Consider the following 17,987-nt stretch of genomic DNA (forward strand, 5'->3'; position numbering starts at 1 on the left):
AAAAAAGGAAAAAGACGGGGCCTAAGAGGCAATGGACTGGACTAAACCCGAGAGCTGATGGGTATACCTGACCTAGGCTCCGGGTATAGGTCTAACTTTTGGACTCGAATATTATTAGGTCCGAGTCCAACCAGAACCGACCTGTACCATAGTCATATATGATGGCAATCATGTATCTTTAGGCATTGATTACCATCTTTAAGCACATGCTAGGTGTTTATATTGTTCACAATATTGGCAATATTTACAAATATCATTGGTAGGGGTGGCAATAGATTTAGACCCGATCTGGGACCCATCAGGTATGGGTCTAGCATTTGGGCTCAGTGGGTCGGGTCCGGGTCCAAAACTTGGACCCGAACACTATATGGGTCCTGGTCCATATAATACTCTACTTTAAGCCCTATTCATGTGGGTGTATTAAAGATTGTATATAATTAGACCTAGCAGCCATCTTAGCTATTAAACGACAAATTACATAGCTTGAAATCTAATATCGGGTGATTGTAACCTTGTTGCCAATAATACCGGTATATGATGGTAAAAAAAGGGCAAAAAAAAAAAAGAAAAAAAGAAGTTCATAGTGAGGGTGACAAGAGACCCGAGACCCGACGAGTCTAGGTATGGGTCCAATTTTTGGACCCGACGGGTTGGGTACGGGTCCAAAACCTGGACCCGAATCTATTCGGGTATGGGTCTGGTTCTCCAACCAGTTGGACCCAACTCATATCCAACTCGTTGCCACCCCTAATTAATGGTAAAAAAGATAAAAAGATAAAAAAAAGCTCATAGTTATACGACATATGATGGTAAAAAATTGATAAAAAAAAAACTCATCATATTCATATTCATAAGGTAGCAATGGATCTGACCAGACCAGGGACCCAACAGGTCTAAGTATGGGTCCAAATTTTGGACCCGAATACTATTTGGGTTCAGGATCGAGTCCATGTGTAGCCGGATCGAACTTGTACCGGACTCGTTGCAACTCGTAGCCCTATCACTTGAGCCAAATAAAACAAATAAAAAATAAAATAAAATTTGAAATGACCGACAGACTTGGCCCGGTCCTCATGGTCGCCCCGCCCCAGCCCTCGGGCTACAGTTTGTAACAAGCTCTTAATTTTCAGAGCCCGGTTGACCAAGCCGGTCGCGCCGCCCCGGCCGGTCTTGGCGGGCCGGATTTTTACTGATCATCGTCTCGATCACGTGGATCATGTCCCTCTTTTTCCAACGACCGTTCGCTTTTCGTCGCAACTCTCTTCAACCGTCCTTCTGTATTTGACGTTATCTCGCTTCAGACTCTTTCTCTCTTCTTTTTTCTCCTTCATCCCAAATGTCTCTTCTTTTTCTCTATCTTCAACGCCCATTCTCAGAGGGCAGAAACTAGGTTTCTCTCTCTCAATCATCCAAAACCAGCTCAAAGTAGGCCCGGATCCAAAGATCCAATTTTTTGGCCTCTCTCTCTCTCCTTTGAAAATTCACCAGGAGATAACTCATATAGGCCTCTCTCTCTAAACAACGCCACCCACCTCTGGTTTTTGGAGATGGGTACTGAACAACCTGCACTATTGGAGACCTCGGAGGCTTTGTTGGGCGGTTCTCAAAAGATTGGAGATGAATTTGAGGTTGTTGAGAAGATACCGCCATGGAAAGATCAGATCACATTCAGAGGCCTGTTTGTTAGTGCTATTCTTGGAGGTCTCTTCTGTGTAATTACTCATAAGCTCAATCTCACAGTCGGGGTAATTCCCTCTCTTAATGTCGCTGCTGGTTTGTTGGGTTTTTTCTTGATCAAGACATGGACTGGTTTTGTATCCCAATTAGGTATTTGGACTACTCCTTTTACCAGACAAGAAAACACTGTTATCCAGACCTGCGTTGTTGCCTGCTATGGCCTCGCATTCAGCGGTGAGCTCTTTCTGTCTAGAATTGTTTTTGAGGATTATGTAAAAACCCATTCTCTCTAGAATTGTTTTTGAGGCCAGTGAGGATGAGAGTATGAGAAAAAAACAATCAGCTAGTATTGCACCCATATGTTTTAGTTAGAATAGCAAAAACTTGTTAACAACAATTTCCTTTTATAATTAATTTTTTTCTGTTGTGAGAAGTTGCTATTCTTCTTAGCTTAATTTTTGAGGCTAAGACTGGGAATTCTTTTATGAAAAGTCTGTTTTTCATCTAGTGTCCGTAGAATGCAGTGCATCTCTTAAATTTATATGTTTCATATATTTTGGGTAGGTTGGATTTCACATGTTATATACTATACATTTGTGTATATATTACATGTATACTGTCCTTAGGAGCTCTGGTCCTTAGACCGCTGGTTCGAATTGCCCTAGCCAGATTTTCTTTGCCTTGCGAAAAGAAAAAGGAAAAGATAAATTTTGTTCCTCTTAGTGGTTCATCATCATGAATTTTTCATGGTTGGATTCTATCATTTCATTCTTTGCATCACTGTGTGAAAAAAAGGCAGCACCCTATTCCTGGCTTATATTAGTATCTATTTATGGTGGCGGAGCTAGTTTCAGAGAACAAATCCATAATCAGGGAGAGAGAGAGAGAGAGAGAGAGAGAGAGAGAGAGAGAGTCCAATAACATGAGTGGTAGGAAGCAAATAACAAAATCTTGTACAGTAAAGGCCTAAGGAGCATATAGAACACCGAACCAATTTGAGGGGATTGTCTTATTTATAGGTACATCTCAATAATTTGCTGCCTCAATATTATGCTCCCATATTCATAGTCCATGTTCTGTAATGTCCTACCCATTTGGAACACTATTCTTAAATTCCCACCGCAACTGTGACCCCTCCCCACAACTTAAAACCATACGTGTCCACACTGATTAAAACCCTATTCCTAAAAATATTAGTTTTAATCTTGCCAGATTGGAAAAACTTGTCCTTATATCTCTCTCATAACAACACCATTCCTGGGCATTTTAATTACAACCTTAGCTCACACTTTAGAACAAATACATGATACTTCCACAAACCATGACTTCTATATCAGAATTAGTAAAATTTTTCAAATTGTGTAATTTAGTGATGAATTTTACCATTGCATACTGGACCTTGGTATTGCCTGGTGAACATTTATCTAATTTGCAAGTTCTAGTTATGAGTTCTTATTCTCTTTCATTTGTGGAGAGTGTGTCTAAGCATTATCTTTTGTTTTCACCATTTTCTTGAGGCATGGTAAATAGAGGACAGAGTGACATGCATGGTGAATTCTTTAGGTCCAGCGTATAAGACTTCACAGGTCTACAAGTTTCATATTGAATTGGAGATAATGTTGTAGTTTTAAGAACAAGTCCCTCCAAAAACTATCTTCCAATTAGTGGTTCCCAACTTGTTGTTTTATGTGATGATAAGCCTTTGATGGTTTCAATTTGAAATCTTGTAAACTTTTGGACCCTACTGGTCTAGGGATGTATGGCTCAATCAAAGGATATGGCTGCTCATAGAGACCCTTCATATGGGTACCATCTCCATTAACATGTAATGCGTGTTATACTACTAGTTTGCTAAAGAGATCCATCATGTTAACTTCTGAGATTGATTGGATGGGAAAAAATGCAAGTACTTCTTTGAGAATTTGTTAGGAAGTTGTGTTTGCCCTTTGTTTTTGTGGATGACAAGTTGTAGTCATGTTCATTTCGGTTTCCAACAACTACTACTATTAAGAAAATTTTCACGAAACCTGAGCCCAATAACTATGTCCCAACGAGGTGAATTGTGTCTCTTGATATCCCTTAGATTGGGTCCATCATGGATCATGTAGCTATTCGTAAGGGAGGGATGCATATATATATGGTTATTGTGACCTTGAACATTTTTACCTTGCATGTTAACTTTAGCCTACCAACCACCGTGACCTCACGCTTATTATATGGATATATTATACAATAATTGCTGTGTTGAGCTACCCATGGATATATGGATTTGCCTATACTGCCAGAATCAATTAGGATGACCCTTTGTTGAGGAATATTACTTACCCTCATGTTTTGAGGATGTTGTTTTAGAAAGCGCTTGCCTTGATATTTCCTAAGGTTTTCTTAAAAACATGTGCCGACTCCACCTTTGGATCTTTGTCTACCAAATACAAATTTTCACCCCTACAACCATGATTATGATCATTCTTTTACTTTGAGGGTTAAGTTGGTGTTGGCCTTTGAACCTTGGAAGCTTTTATTTGCCCTTTTTACACATTAACCATTTTGGGGGTTTGGTTGGTGGTGGGATTTGAAACTTGGATGCTGTGCCTTGCCAATTTAAAGCAGCAACCACCAATCCTAGAGCCTAAATCCCAATTTGTGTGTAGTGCTTGACTTGGGGGTTAAACTGAATTCTTTTGTTGAAGCTATGGATTTTGACTGCACAAAGAAGAGGTTACCAGTGAAATCTTTACTATTTACTATACTGGGTCTAAAATACGCATCTGAGTTTGGAGATTCTATTAAGCCCAGATGAAGTCACTTTTTAATCAAATTCACTCTCTAGATGGCTGTATTGGTTATGGAACGTGGAAGTTTGTATCGATCGTTTTCTTAAAACTGAGATTGGGAAAATGTTATATATTAAGGGGATGGTATACTATGAGATCATTTATCTTTAGTACAAGGAGGTCACAATTAATCCCAGCCATTAGATGTCCAATTGGATGGCTTGGGGTGTGTCACAAAGTTCAAGAAATTTATTGTTGGGCTTTGAGTTTAGTCACAGGTCCACTTACAACCATCTGATTTGAAATTTGATGGACAAAAATAGTGTAAATGGTCTCTTTATATACTTTTCCTATATTAAGATATAGCTAGTAACTGCTACTTATTTTGGTTTACTAATCTTTTCGATGTATTTGCTAGGAACTGAAATCAGCAAATGAGATATATTTTATTTGGGCCATATGTTCATTTGAATATTTATTTGGGCGATATATGTCATTTAAATCTATGGGCGATATATGTCATTTAAATCTATCTTTTGCTAAGAGATCGGAAATTAATTATATTATGTTCCAGAGATTATGATTAGTAGGCTTTAAAGTTATTGTGGTTTTGACTAATGCTTTGTTATCTCTACAACAGGAGGCTTTGGGTCATATTTGCTAGCCTTGGATCAGAGGACATATGAACTTCTTGGAGCTGATTATCTGGGTAATAGGCAAGAAGATGTGAAAAATCCATCATTGGGGTGGATGATTGGGTTCATGTTTGTTGTTAGTTTTCTTGGCTTGTTCAGTCTTGTGGCACTCAGGAAGGTATGTGCTCTAAGTAAACTATCCCATAAGCAAAATATTCTTTTACAGGAAAGAGGAAAGCATAGTCGGTTCATTGCTGTCGATTGAAATGATGGATGGTGATAGGGAGAGGGTGGACCACCATATCAAGTTTCACAAATCCAACAGCAGGTCACACTCTCTTACCATCACTGTCCATGTCATTGAATGGTGATGACCCAGATGGATTATGCTTTTCCATAGTCCATTGGATTTTAGTATACGTTCCCCTGCACCATGAGATTTAAATCTAGCAGGACAGTGATGGGCTTTTTGTGAGATCTCTCTCTCCCTCCCTCCCTCTGCACATTAAGATTTGAATCCAGCAGGATAGTGTTAGGCTTTCTTGTGAGATTTTTTTTTGTTTTTTTTGTTTTAGTGACCTCTCTTTCTCTCTCTCTCTCTCTCTCTCTCTCTCTCTCTCTCTCTCTCTCTCTCTCAGGGAGAGAAAATGTACTGACCTGATGGCCACTTTCTCAGCAGTATACATACTATTTAAAGCCACCTCAATGTTGAGAGGAATTAGGTATTATTTCTTACTGTTTTAGCTTTCCAACCAAATATATCGACCAAAAATTTCTATCATTTGTGGCATATACTCACTTTTAGAAGCTCTAAACCTCATTTCCACCCAACGGTTTTTTCTTCTAACCATCAAGTCCTATAAGTGCAAAATAAAAGCCCGGACATATGCAGTCTCTTTTCCAATACTGTGATTAAAATCCAGTTTCTCTTCAAACATCCATGTAAAACTAGATGGTACAGTGTTCATTTTCTAAAAAGAGGTGATGATCAGCTACTTCTTTTGGAAAGCAATTTCAAAGCTGTTGAAGTTTGTAAAAGAAATCAGTAATAAGAATAATTTGCACTAATATGTTAAAAAAAAAAAGAATAATTTGCACTAATAGGTTTTCTTTCTTTATTGTGTGTCTATAAAGGTAATGGTAATTGACTACAAGCTCACACATATCCTAGCGGTACAGCCACAGCTACGTTGATAAATAGCTTTCATACAAGTTCTGGTGCTGAACTTGCAAGGTAATTATTTTGTTGTAGAACTTTTCCAGTTGGAGTCGTGCCCCTTTTTCTGGAAAATTGAGTTTTCTGTTGAAATAAATTTTTTTTCCTTTGTATACAATTGATTTATTTTAATTGATGTACTCAAGTTTATCTACACTCAAGTTTATCTTGTTTTGTTTTCAATGAACCAAAATTGGAGAAATCTATAATGAAATTATTGATCAAGATAAAAATACTTTTCTAGTTTGTATATTTCTACAAGTATCCATTCTTGATTGTTTTGAAGTGTAATGCACATGTGGTATGGAGATATATGTGAGCGGATGTGCATAGGAAATTAATATTAAAATTCCCTTTTAAATGTTTGAAAACAAAATTCAGAATTTTGATTAAACTTATTAATTTACTCTGGTATTCATATTCATATTCATATTTCATTTGATATTTGACTGAATTGGCACTTCCAATTAATTTTTTTTTAATTCTGCACTAGCCATAGCAATTGCCTCTACTAAGGAAACTAAAAGAATTATAGAAATGAGTTTAAATGGAAGAAAAAAATCAGTTGATAAATGAATCCCAATTTGTTGCACTTTACTTGTAAGGTCATGCTCTATTATTTGATTTGATCTTGTAGTCAAAATAATCCCGTACCATGACGTATCTATAATAGTACCAATTAGTGAAAAAAGAATACTTGTAAAAATTACTGAAGTGATCCCATCTCCAACAGTCCAAAGATGGAAATTGTTGTAATATTCTGAACCATTCATGAACATCACAACAAATATGATTAAGACATTTATGGCTCTAAAAGACAAATGGTCAAATAATGACAAATCTTTTCTTAGTAACTATTTTGTAAAGACAACATTTCAATTTCTGTCTTCAAAAGATCTGCCCAAATAATTTTTTTCACAATTTCCAAATGCACTATTATTCTTTCAAAATAAAATATAGTGTCATATATTGCCCGAAATTGGGAAATTGTTCATATTGGTTTTGAGATCTTTCTTAGTTGGTGGTGGATTTATTTGTGGAAAATCATTCTTGCTCTCTGGGATGCTTGGTGAGTGTTTCAGTGCTATGGGTATTCAATGATATTTAGAAGGCCCTTGTCGAAAATGGTATGAGTAAGGCCTTTATCTGGAGCATATACTAGTGATCAATGCAACAGAAACTAACCTTGAAAATAGATTAACATTAAGTTTAGTAAGGCCTTTATCTGGAGCATATACTAGTGATCAATGCAACAGAAACTAACCTTGAAAATAGATTAACGTTAAGTTTTTTTTTAGAATGCTAACTGTTGTGTTAATAAGTAAAGGGATTACAGAGTAGCTCGTGTGTGTGTAACACATGTCCATGATTGGGCATACCTGCTTGGCAGGTGCCCTATACAAAAACCCCCATGGGTTTAATAAATAAAAGCAAAAAAACTCTACTTTGACACAAATTTAAAAGAGAGGAAAAATCTTGGATGTCTGCTAAGTGGCCCGAGGATTGTTAAGGCTTGCGCCATCCCTAGATAGGGTGTCGGTAGCAGCATTTCCTTCCCTAAAGATGTGTCTCCAAGTGATGCTTAAGGAGCTGCAGATGAGAGCTATTTTGTTGAAAATAGGCTCAAGTCTTCATGGGCAGGGAGCAAGACCAGAAGCCCAGGTGATTACAATTTTTGAGTCTCCTTCAGCTACCAGGTGTGTGTTCCAGCTTGTGTTGAATCTTCGAAGGCCTTCAAGCAAAGCCAGAGCCTCCGTATTTGTAGAATCTGATGAGCCAATCGGTGAAGAGTATGAAAGGATGGTGGAGCCTTCGGTGTTTCTGTAAATGCCTCCAATGCCGGAGGGGTCAGGGTTGCCAACGGAGCACGCATTAAAGTTAAGCTTTAGGTGCCCAACTTGGGCAGTGAAGGAGAAGCTTCTGAGAGTGTTGTGGTTCTTAGTCGAAAATGACACAAGGGTGTGAACTTTGTCAAGCATAGTGGGAATAGAGGCCTTCTTCCCCCAGAAAATACGACTATTACTTTCGAGCCATATGGTCCATACGATGGCTGCAATCGATGTTCTCCACAGGAAATAGCTGGAATTAGTCCAAGACAGGATGAGAAAAGTTGGGGAATGGACTGAGGGGTAACCCAGGTCCAATTAAAAAGATTGAGTACATAGGACCAAAGAGAAAAAACAAAATCTCAGTGATTGAATAGATGGGCATTGGTCTCTTCAGCCTTCAAACACAACGCACATCTATTGGGTAGGGAATTCCTCTCCTTTGAAGATGGTCTAGAGTGAGGGCCCTTTTGTGAGGGGTGACCCAATTAAAGAACTGGATCTTGGAATTGAGGGGAACCATGCTTTGGCAGCAATGGAGGGAGAGGCAGTAAAGGAAATTGATGTCAGGTAGATAGCTTGATAAAAGGAGGCTACAGAGAAAACCCCAGAAGCATTGGGTGTCCATATGATCTTACCCTTCCGAAACAGCAGGATGAAGATTTGTGCAAGTGTGGATGAAAAAACCGAGAAGGCACTAATCTCGTCCTCGGTGAGTGGTCTTCTGAAATTTGGGTTCCACGATCTCGAGGACCCAAGAGTAGTAAATCTGTTTGCTACCTTGGCTAGGGTATCAACTGCAATTCTGAAGAGAGAATGGAACACGTCCTTTAGTGCGGATTTGCCTACCCAAGTGTCTAACCAGAAGAGACTCTATTACCAATTCTCAGGCGGAAGCGCACCTTCTCTGAGAAAAGGCAGCAGCAATGTAGAAGAGACCTCCAGAAGCCTGATAACTGGCCACTGGTTCTACAGGAAGGTAGCCGTGCGTGGTCTCGACAGTATTTATGGAATACAACTCCTCTCCAAAGATGATTTGGCTGAGTGGAAGACGCCACCACCATTTTCCAAGAAGAGCTAGATTTGTGGATATGAGATTTCTGATACCAAGACGTCATTGAGCCTTGACGGTGCAAACCCAGGCCCAAGAAATAAGATGAAATTTATGGCCTCCCTCACTCGACCATAAGAAATTTCTCATGAGCTTCTCCAATCTGGCTTGAACTGGTGTAGGCATATGGAAGAGGGACATGACAAAAAGAGGAATACTGGCTAAAGTAGCCTATATGAGGGTCAATCTACCAGCTGGAGAGAGGAATCTCCCTTTCCACCCAGCCAACCTACTATCGACCTTGTCGGTGACTGAGCTCCACCAATTTAGTCTTGGTAGGCCAAGGACAACAATATTTATGGTTGATAAAAAAGAACTATGTAATGCATGTGATGGTCTTGTCATTGATTTGATAGCATGAACTGTTGTAATATTGAGTATGATCCTTGAAGTCTTTGAGGAAAGGATTTCTTCCCGTAATTTGTTGGGATCATTGTTATTGTAATGTAAAGGCTTGATATCTGGACTAGAATAATATCAACTTAGGAACTGAATTTATTTTAGTGACATATTGGGCACTGAATTTATTTTAGTGACATGTGGTATTCTTCATGGTTTTAAGTTTCTTTGTTCACTTCTCTAGTTATCGTCTAGAAATGGCTTGATGTTGTATTTCACTTAATGAATTCTATGTGAAGTTTTCTCCTCCTTGAGTTGCAGGAATCAAGTTCGCTCCCTTGGCAAATATTTAAGCATTAGCTTGTTCTGGAGTTTTTTTAAGTGGTTCTTCAGTGGTATTGGAGACTCATGTGGCTTTGATAACTTTCCCAGTCTTGGGCTGGAAGCATTAAAAAACACGTAAGAATGTGAGAATCTCATATTATAATGGTAATCCAATGGACTATGGTATTACATTCTGCAATGGGATCATCACTGGGCGGTGATGGACCTTTGGGGTCACATCTTATCCTGGTAACTCTCACTCTCTCTCCATTTCCATCCATCCTTCAATGGGTTGTTCATGACCCCATTGGACTTTGTTCTTACCTAGTTTATTGGATTATAGTGTTTGTCCCCAAGAGAATCTGGGGATATTTTTTCTTTTGCTGTTTTTTCTAGCTTAAGCATCAAAGAAACCTCTCAAATTGGCCACATGTTTGGATATATGTTGTGGTCTCTTTCGTCCATGCAGATTTTATTTTGACTTCAGCCCAACGTATATCGGGTGTGGTCTTATCTGCCCACATATAGTCAATTGTTCAGTGCTGTTCGGGGCAATTGTATCATGGGGGTTTTTATGGCCATTTATTTCACAACGTGCTGGTGATTGGTATCCAGCAAATCTTGGTAACAATGACTTTCAAGGTCTCTTTGGATATAAGGTATGCTGTAAACAAGTGGGTCTACTTTACTGGCATTAAGTCAAGTGCAATTTCCAGGATTCTTGATGACTAATTTTTCATTTTAACAAAAGAAAGGCTTAAAGGAGAAAACTAGGATGCATTATCTAAGAAGAGTTGGGTTTCTAGAAGAAGGGGAGTTTATTTATTTATATATTTATTTTTAATAGGTAAACAAGGGGAGTTTGTTTATTAAATGATCTTGAAATTGGTAGCCCTGTCTCACCTAAAAAAATATCTAGTGCAAAAGAATATGACCATAACCTACCAGATTAGAGGAATCTCAAGGTCTGTTATGGAAGACAAATATATAACAAGGCAACGGCTGAAACATGTAGCCATGAAACATAGAGGAATAGAAATTTAGTCATATCACCAATGAAATAATTTTATTATGGTCCAATGCAGCTTATTGAATATTAGTGAACATGGAACCATCGGGACTAGTTTCATGGTGAAGCCCATCATTACACTTCCCCATGCTGTCTAGACTTGTGAAAAAGAGTATGTTTTCCATAATACCATTTGTTACTGAATAGACGAAGTGCTACTCATCCTTAATACTATTTGCAGGTCTTTATAGCAATCGCTCTTATCGTTGGAGATGGGCTTTACAACTTGATCAAGATTGTAGTTGTAACAGTCAGGGAATTATGTGCTCAACGCTCAAAGCAGAGCAAGATTCCACTGATCAACAATTTTCGAGGTGACCGTACTGAAAATATTCCACTTATTTCCACAAATTTTCATTGCTAGCAACTTGAGAAAAAGTACTGATGCATATGCAGGTTCATTTTTTGTGTGTAAGAAATGAGTTTCCTAATTTCAGTAAAGTCAGTTCCTTTAAACCATTTTTTTAAGGAAAATTTATCACAATGCCCATAAGAGATGAACTATTTAACATCTTACTAACATCTTTTGGTTTTATTTCAAAATACCTATAAAAGAACCCTTTATTTCAAGTTGGAATAGAATTGTCAAATAACCAATCTCTTATAAGTACTTTGATAAATTTCCCTTTTTTTAATGAGTTTCCACTGCCTTTTTGTGGACTCTATTTACATCCCATATGCAGGTTGATTTTTTGTGTGTAAGAAATGAGTTTCCTAATTTCAGTAAAATCAGTTCCTTTAAACCATTTTTTTAAGGAAAATTTATCACAATGCCCATAAGAGATGAACTATTTAACATCTTACTAACATCTTTTGGTTTTATTTCAAAATACCCATAAAAGAACCCTTTATTTCAAGTTGGAATAGAATTGTCAAATAACCAATCTCTTATAAGTACTTTGATAAATTTCCCTTTTTTTAATGAGTTTCCACTGCCTTTTTTTGGACTCTATTTACATCCCATAATACTGTACCCATTGCTCTCCATTCAGATCATAGGCACCAATACAAATCAAGTACCTAATTTTTCTTCAAATATTGGTTTTATGGTTTGTCATAAAAGAGATCTCAAATTGTCAAGTTTATAACATGACTTTCGCAATTTTAACAGACAGTGAAGTTTCAAAAGTAATTCTCGAGGAGAGAAGAAGGGATGAAACATTCCTCAGGGACAAAATACCCTCATGGATTGCTGCCTCAGGATACATAGGCCTTGCTGCAATATCCATGGCCGCTATTCCCCGCATATTCCCCCCTCTCAAATGGTATCTGGTCCTCTTCTGTTATATTGCTGCCCCATGCTTTGCCTTTTGCAACTCTTATGGATGTGGCCTGACTGACTGGAACCTTGCCTCCACTTATGGAAATCTTGGTCTATTCATATTTGCCTCTTGGGTAGGCCCAAATGGTGGGGTCCTTGCCGGCTTAGCTGCATGTGGGGTCATGATGTCTATTGTTTCCACAGCTGCTGACCTTATGCAAGACTTCAAGACTGGTTATCTCACATATTCGTCTCCTCGGTCTATGTTTGTTAGCCAATTGATTGGAACCGCTATGGGTTGTGTCTTGGCCCCTCTCTCCTTTTGGATGTTTTGGAATGCCTTTGATATAGGCTCTCCTGATGGTCCATACAAGGCTCCATATGCGGTTATATTTAGGGAGATGGCTATATTGGGTGTTGAGGGCTTCTCTTCTTTGCCCAAGTATTGCTTGGAGATGTGCTGTGGATTCTTTGCTGCAGCTTTGGTCATTAACCTCTTGAGGGATGTGTTGCCTAAAGGAGTGGCTAATTATATCCCAATTCCAATGGTAATGGGTATACCCTTTTATATTGGGGCGTATTTTGCAATCGATATGTTTGTGGGGACGGTGATTTTATATGTTTGGGAGAGGATCAATGAGGAGGAGGCAGAGGCATATGCAGGGGCAGTTGCATCAGGTTTGATATGTGGAGACGGCATTTGGTCCATTCCTTCAGCCGTGCTTTCAATTTTCAAGATTAATCCTCCTATATGTATGTCCTTTGGGCCTTCTACAAGTAGCTGAATGAATGGTCAGATGGGCTGCGCTCTGCATGATGATTAGGATTCGTCATACAGGCATTGTACATAATTATGTATGATGCTTCTCTGGTTCTATTATCTTCAAGACAGAACTGCAGGTTGCTCTCTTTTCATCCACATAGTGTTCTAGTTTTTCATGAGCATAATTTATGTGGGAGCATGCGTAAGCTTGGATGCATGTGCATGAACATGAACGTCAATGTAAATAAGTGTCATGGATGCATTAACTTCCGCAACAGCCTAAGCTAATCTACATGCATATTTAGGCAGCTCATGAGTGCTTCATATGCATACATCTAGTGAATTTGTGCTTGCCTGGATGTTTAATACCCTGGATGTTTAATACCATGGTTATCTTTATCTACATATTAGCAACCTGCATATATTATGCAGTATTTCAAAATAGGGCTGGATTGACTGGTTTTCGTGAGAAACTTATTCTTGTCAAAAAAGAGAGAGAGAGAGAGAGAGAGAGAGAGAGAGAGATTTATTCTTGCTCTAGTCATGCAAATATGTGATAGAATAATAGCTAAAATTATTAAAACAGTCGCATAGGAGGCGGCTCAACAGCAAACTTTTGTTACTCAGTGCCCCGTGTGCCAAGCCCAGATTTCACCTTTCCTCCTTTCCATTCTGTGATTATTTTGATTTGGCATCATCTGCAAGTCTCTTGCTTGGGAGTTGCCTCCCTCTCCCTTGTTTAGTGAGAGAAAGCAGGGCAAAGGACCAATCCACCATCTCAGGGACCAGAAGCCTGCCTGTAGAGGAACGAAATCCTGACCTATAATGGCTCTGTTATGTTTTTCTCTCCTCGACATGCACTCTTCACAATTCCTTCTGGACATTCATCTACGTGCATAACTGGCATGACCCTAACCAAAGCCTTCACCAGCTCGAACAAAATCGTTAGGATTCCATTGATGCTTAGCAATAATTCTAGAATCAGAAAGAGGAAATCTTTTAGAGCAGAGCTTGCGGAGAAATATTGAAGTAGAGAGCAAATTTTTCATACTAAAGCTTAGTGAGCATTAGACTGAAAAGATAATTTGAGGCCCTCTAGCAGTTAAGTGAGTTAGGTGTAGTTTTTCTCACATATATTGTCTTTTGGTCCGCCTGCATGCCTTTGCTGTTCATGAATTGCCTTTGCTGATCTCTGATTCAGTCCAACCAGGTGTTGCGATTGTAATCCCAATCTCGTCCCCGATTTCCATCCTCATTGTCTCATAAAAATTAACTACAGCTACTTTACTAGCCTGAAAACCATGATGCGTATTGCAGTAGTAATTGAAAAATAGAGAAAAGCTGGACCCTGTCTCTCTCTCTGTGGCCTTTAACATAACAGGGCGGAGAGTGAATAGGTCTCTCGATCAGGGTTATAACCTGGTGGAGAATGAATTGGTCTCTCTCATGGATCTTAACAAGGATTCTTAACAGGGTGCGGAATGAACAGCTCTCTCTCTCTCTCTTAGCAGGTTGGAGATTGAACATCTCTCTCTCTCTCTCTCATTCATTTCACATACATTATACAGACTCATTCTCTCTCATTTTCACTTACATTATATACACTCATTCTTGGCAGTGGAAACCCTGCTGCAGCAGCAGCATCTACCACACAGTCTTTCATCGGACTTTTCTAAGGTGGGGGATTGCATAATAAGTTGGATATATGGCACCCCAAAAGTTTACGTTCTGTTGATAAAGCACAGGAAGTCATAAAAAAATACCAGGGAAATTTCAATATTAGAGAAAGATGATGCTGATTACCACAACTTTCAATAAACAGAAAGATCAAATGATCTAATTCCCATAACTTCTTGAAGATTTGTTATGCTTGTCACTTCTTCAAACACGTCGACAATTGCCACTCTGGCATTGTTAACCAAATGATCCACTACGAAATATAAACTCAATTAGGCCGATCTCTCTCTCTCTTTCTCTCAATAGCAAATGATCCACGACAAAATCATAGTACTTACAACGACTGAAATGGTTTATTGTTTCTTCAATGAATCTCTTGCACTCATCGAGTGTTGGTACGTCGGCAGGGAGGACGAGCACTTTGGGTGAGCCGTTGCTGCGTGCTCTCTTTGCAACTTCTCGAAGACGTCGCTCCCTCCTCGCTACCAGAACCAGACGTGCCCCTATCTTTGCATATTAATACGCCATATGCTTCATATTATTTCACCACCACATCAAATTTCACATCAAATTATTCAATACAAGGAAACCAAGTAGAGTAATACTGAGCTCTCTCTCTCTCTCTCTCTCTCTCTCTCTCTCTCTCTCTCTCTCTCTCTCTCTCTCTCTCTCTCTCTCTCTCTCCATATGCTGCTTATTACACACCACCAAACCTTACTCAAAGTATCAATACAAGAAGGGTGTGGTTTGTATAAGGTCGCAGCAGTAAACAATCAAATTCAGGCCCACATCCAAATTTTATCATAAATATAATTTTGGTATAAAAAATTCTTAGGATGGCTTGAGAATCTATTTGCATCACCAATTATAAAATCTTGAACTTCAAAAATGGTTCAAATCAAGTACATCTATGAACACTAAGTGAATAAGATAGAAAGTGTACCTTAATTTGATTGTTTAAGGTTGACACCTTATACAAATGGCACCAAAAAATTAAGGAAAAAGTTTATATAAGGATGCAACCTTTTATTGTAGACCTACGAATGCACCTCAAAAATCCATCAAAAAAAGTAGTTTTAATATTGAAAAACCCTTTGATTGATCATCTCGACATCGAGATGTATGACCATGAAAAATAAAAAGATTTTAAGTCTCAAAAATAGTGTATGTTTATAGATCTACTTGATTTTAACCATTTTTAAAATTTAAAATTTTATAATTAGATATAAAAATAGATTTTGAGATAATCCTAAGAACATTTTACATCAAAATTATATACCATTATAAAATTTGAAGGTGCACCTTACCTTTACAGCTACGGATGCATCCGTATGCCAACTGCACCCAAAAAACAATGAGGTGGTTTAAATCAATAGTTTTATTAACTCCTTAATTAGTTTTAGAATAATACCCTTTAATTTGAATACTTACTCAAGAATTTTGTTAAAAATTGTCCAAATTGCCATGGCTCAGAGTTTGTACCTGTAACAAGCAAAGGCATCTTTGGTAATTTGACATGCTCAAGTGATCTGAGCCAAATGATTTAAATACACCTACTTGTTTTGGGTTCCAAGTCTAAAATATATTTTTGTGAAAAATATTGTTTTAGATTTGAAAGTTAACATAAGAGAGTGAGCACATTATGATAATTTTGCCCAATTAACACAAATCACTCAAACCATAAGGCATAAATATTTATATTTGCTCGGGTTCTAAACCTAAAGCAAGATTTTTGTCAAAAAAAAAACAAAAAAACAAAACCCGAGTTCGAAATCCATGCCAAATAAGAGGGTTTAAATCATTTAGCTCAAATAAGTAGAAGTGGCTGAATAACTAAAATTCTCTCGGGAAAGGTTTATATAGACTTCTAAATAATCAAATTAATGCCAACCTCAAAACATTCACTAGAAGAGGTTATTTTGATGCTCAAATATCATCAAATTGATCATCTCGACATCAAGATGCATGAACATGAGAAAAAAATAGATTTCAAGTTTTGAAAATGGTACATCTTATAGCATATTTCTGTCAATTTTCAAGACTTCATAGATCTGCTCAATCTATACTATTTTTTAAGCCTTAAATTTTATAATTAAAAATAAAAATATAATTTAAAGCTATCACAAACGTTCTAGTATTGAAACCATACTTCTCGATGCTATTTGAAGGGTATTGAAACCATACTTCTCGATGCTATTTGAAGGTGGGCATTGTTTAGAGCCTCAGCTCTATACAAACTGAAGTGAAATCATCTTTAAGAAATTAATAAGTTGAAATTTTGATGATTTAGCCACCTCATCAAGTTTTTGTAGTTGGTTGACTGTTTTATTGATATCTTCCCATAACAAAATATGAAGTTAGGGGCAGCAATGGGCCTAAGAGGCCTGTCCTAGCGCGGGCATTAGCCCTATCTAGGGATGGGACCCGATTAGACCTGGACCCGATGGTATAGCTGACCTCAAGTTAGGATATGGGTTTAAATTTTGGACCCAAATATTATTTATATCCGGATTCGGGTTCAGCCAGACCTGACCCGTACCCATAGTCATAAGGTATATAATGGTAATCATGTGTCTTTAGGTGCACTAGATGTTCATATTGTCACAATATTGGTAGCATTTACAATATTATTGGCAAAAAAAAAAAAACGGTCAGTCGAATGGTATATGATGGTAAAAAAAAAAAAATTCATGTAGGCTGGACCACATTTCTACAATATGTGGTGGTATAAAGCATCCATCCTCTTAATAGTGGACACAAATAGGTGGTCTATCTAAAAAGAAAGTGTAACTAACGGTCCAAATGTTTTTTAATAATTATTATTTCTAATTTTCAGAAAAAAAATCATATTCATGATCTCCATGTTAAAGATTATATATTCTCTAAAAATTAAGATTAAATTATATTTAAAAATATATTTATTGCCAAGCCCGTATTTCTATAATATGCGAGCTGGCCGCATAGAAACCGTTTCCAGAAAAAAAGATAAAGAAAAAAAAAAAAGCTCATAGTCATAGGGTGACAATGGATACGACCAAACCCGAAAGCCAACAGGTAGAGTTGGAATCCTACTGGTCCAAATTTTGGACCCAAATACTATTCAGGTCCAGCCGAACCCGACCTATTGCCACCTCAACCCCGTTAGCAGGGCTGAACCAACTTAAAAAAAAGGTAAAATAAATAAATAAAAGAAATCGAAATGATCGACTTTGTCATGGCCTTGGCCCTGTCGTAATTGTAACCCAGCCCCAATTCTCGGGCTACAGTTTGTAACAGAGCTCTTAGTGGGCCCGGTCGAACAAGCCGGGCCGGGCT

At 38.0% G+C, this 17,987-nt stretch overlaps 1 protein-coding gene and 1 long non-coding RNA gene across 2 annotated transcripts; one reads left to right on the forward strand and one right to left on the reverse strand.

The window, feature by feature from the left end:
* The first annotated feature begins 1,241 nt into the window (after window positions 1-1,241).
* On the forward strand, window positions 1,242-13,303 carry LOC18434498 (putative metal-nicotianamine transporter YSL6). The gene is given in 8 exon segments (XM_011625156.3): window positions 1,242-1,911; window positions 5,092-5,264; window positions 6,221-6,244; window positions 6,247-6,320; window positions 9,900-10,037; window positions 10,372-10,561; window positions 11,153-11,285; window positions 12,083-13,303. Coding segments are annotated over 8 exon segments (2,070 nt in total). The 5' UTR covers window positions 1,242-1,547; the 3' UTR covers window positions 13,057-13,303.
* Window positions 13,304-13,520: 217 nt separating this feature from the next.
* Window positions 13,521-15,165, reverse strand: LOC148781489 (uncharacterized). Its single transcript, XR_016058072.1, has 2 exons — window positions 15,011-15,165; window positions 13,521-14,925 (listed from the first exon to the last, which is right to left on the reverse strand). It is a non-coding gene; the product is annotated as an uncharacterized LOC148781489 (long non-coding RNA).
* Window positions 15,166-17,987: the final 2,822 nt, after the last annotated feature.

The sequence above is a fragment of the Amborella trichopoda genome, chromosome 6 (genome assembly GCF_054954075.1).
Source record: "Amborella trichopoda isolate Santa Cruz 75 chromosome 6, AtrichopodaSantaCruz75HAP2 v2.0, whole genome shotgun sequence".
NCBI lineage: Eukaryota > Viridiplantae > Streptophyta > Magnoliopsida > Amborellales > Amborellaceae > Amborella > Amborella trichopoda.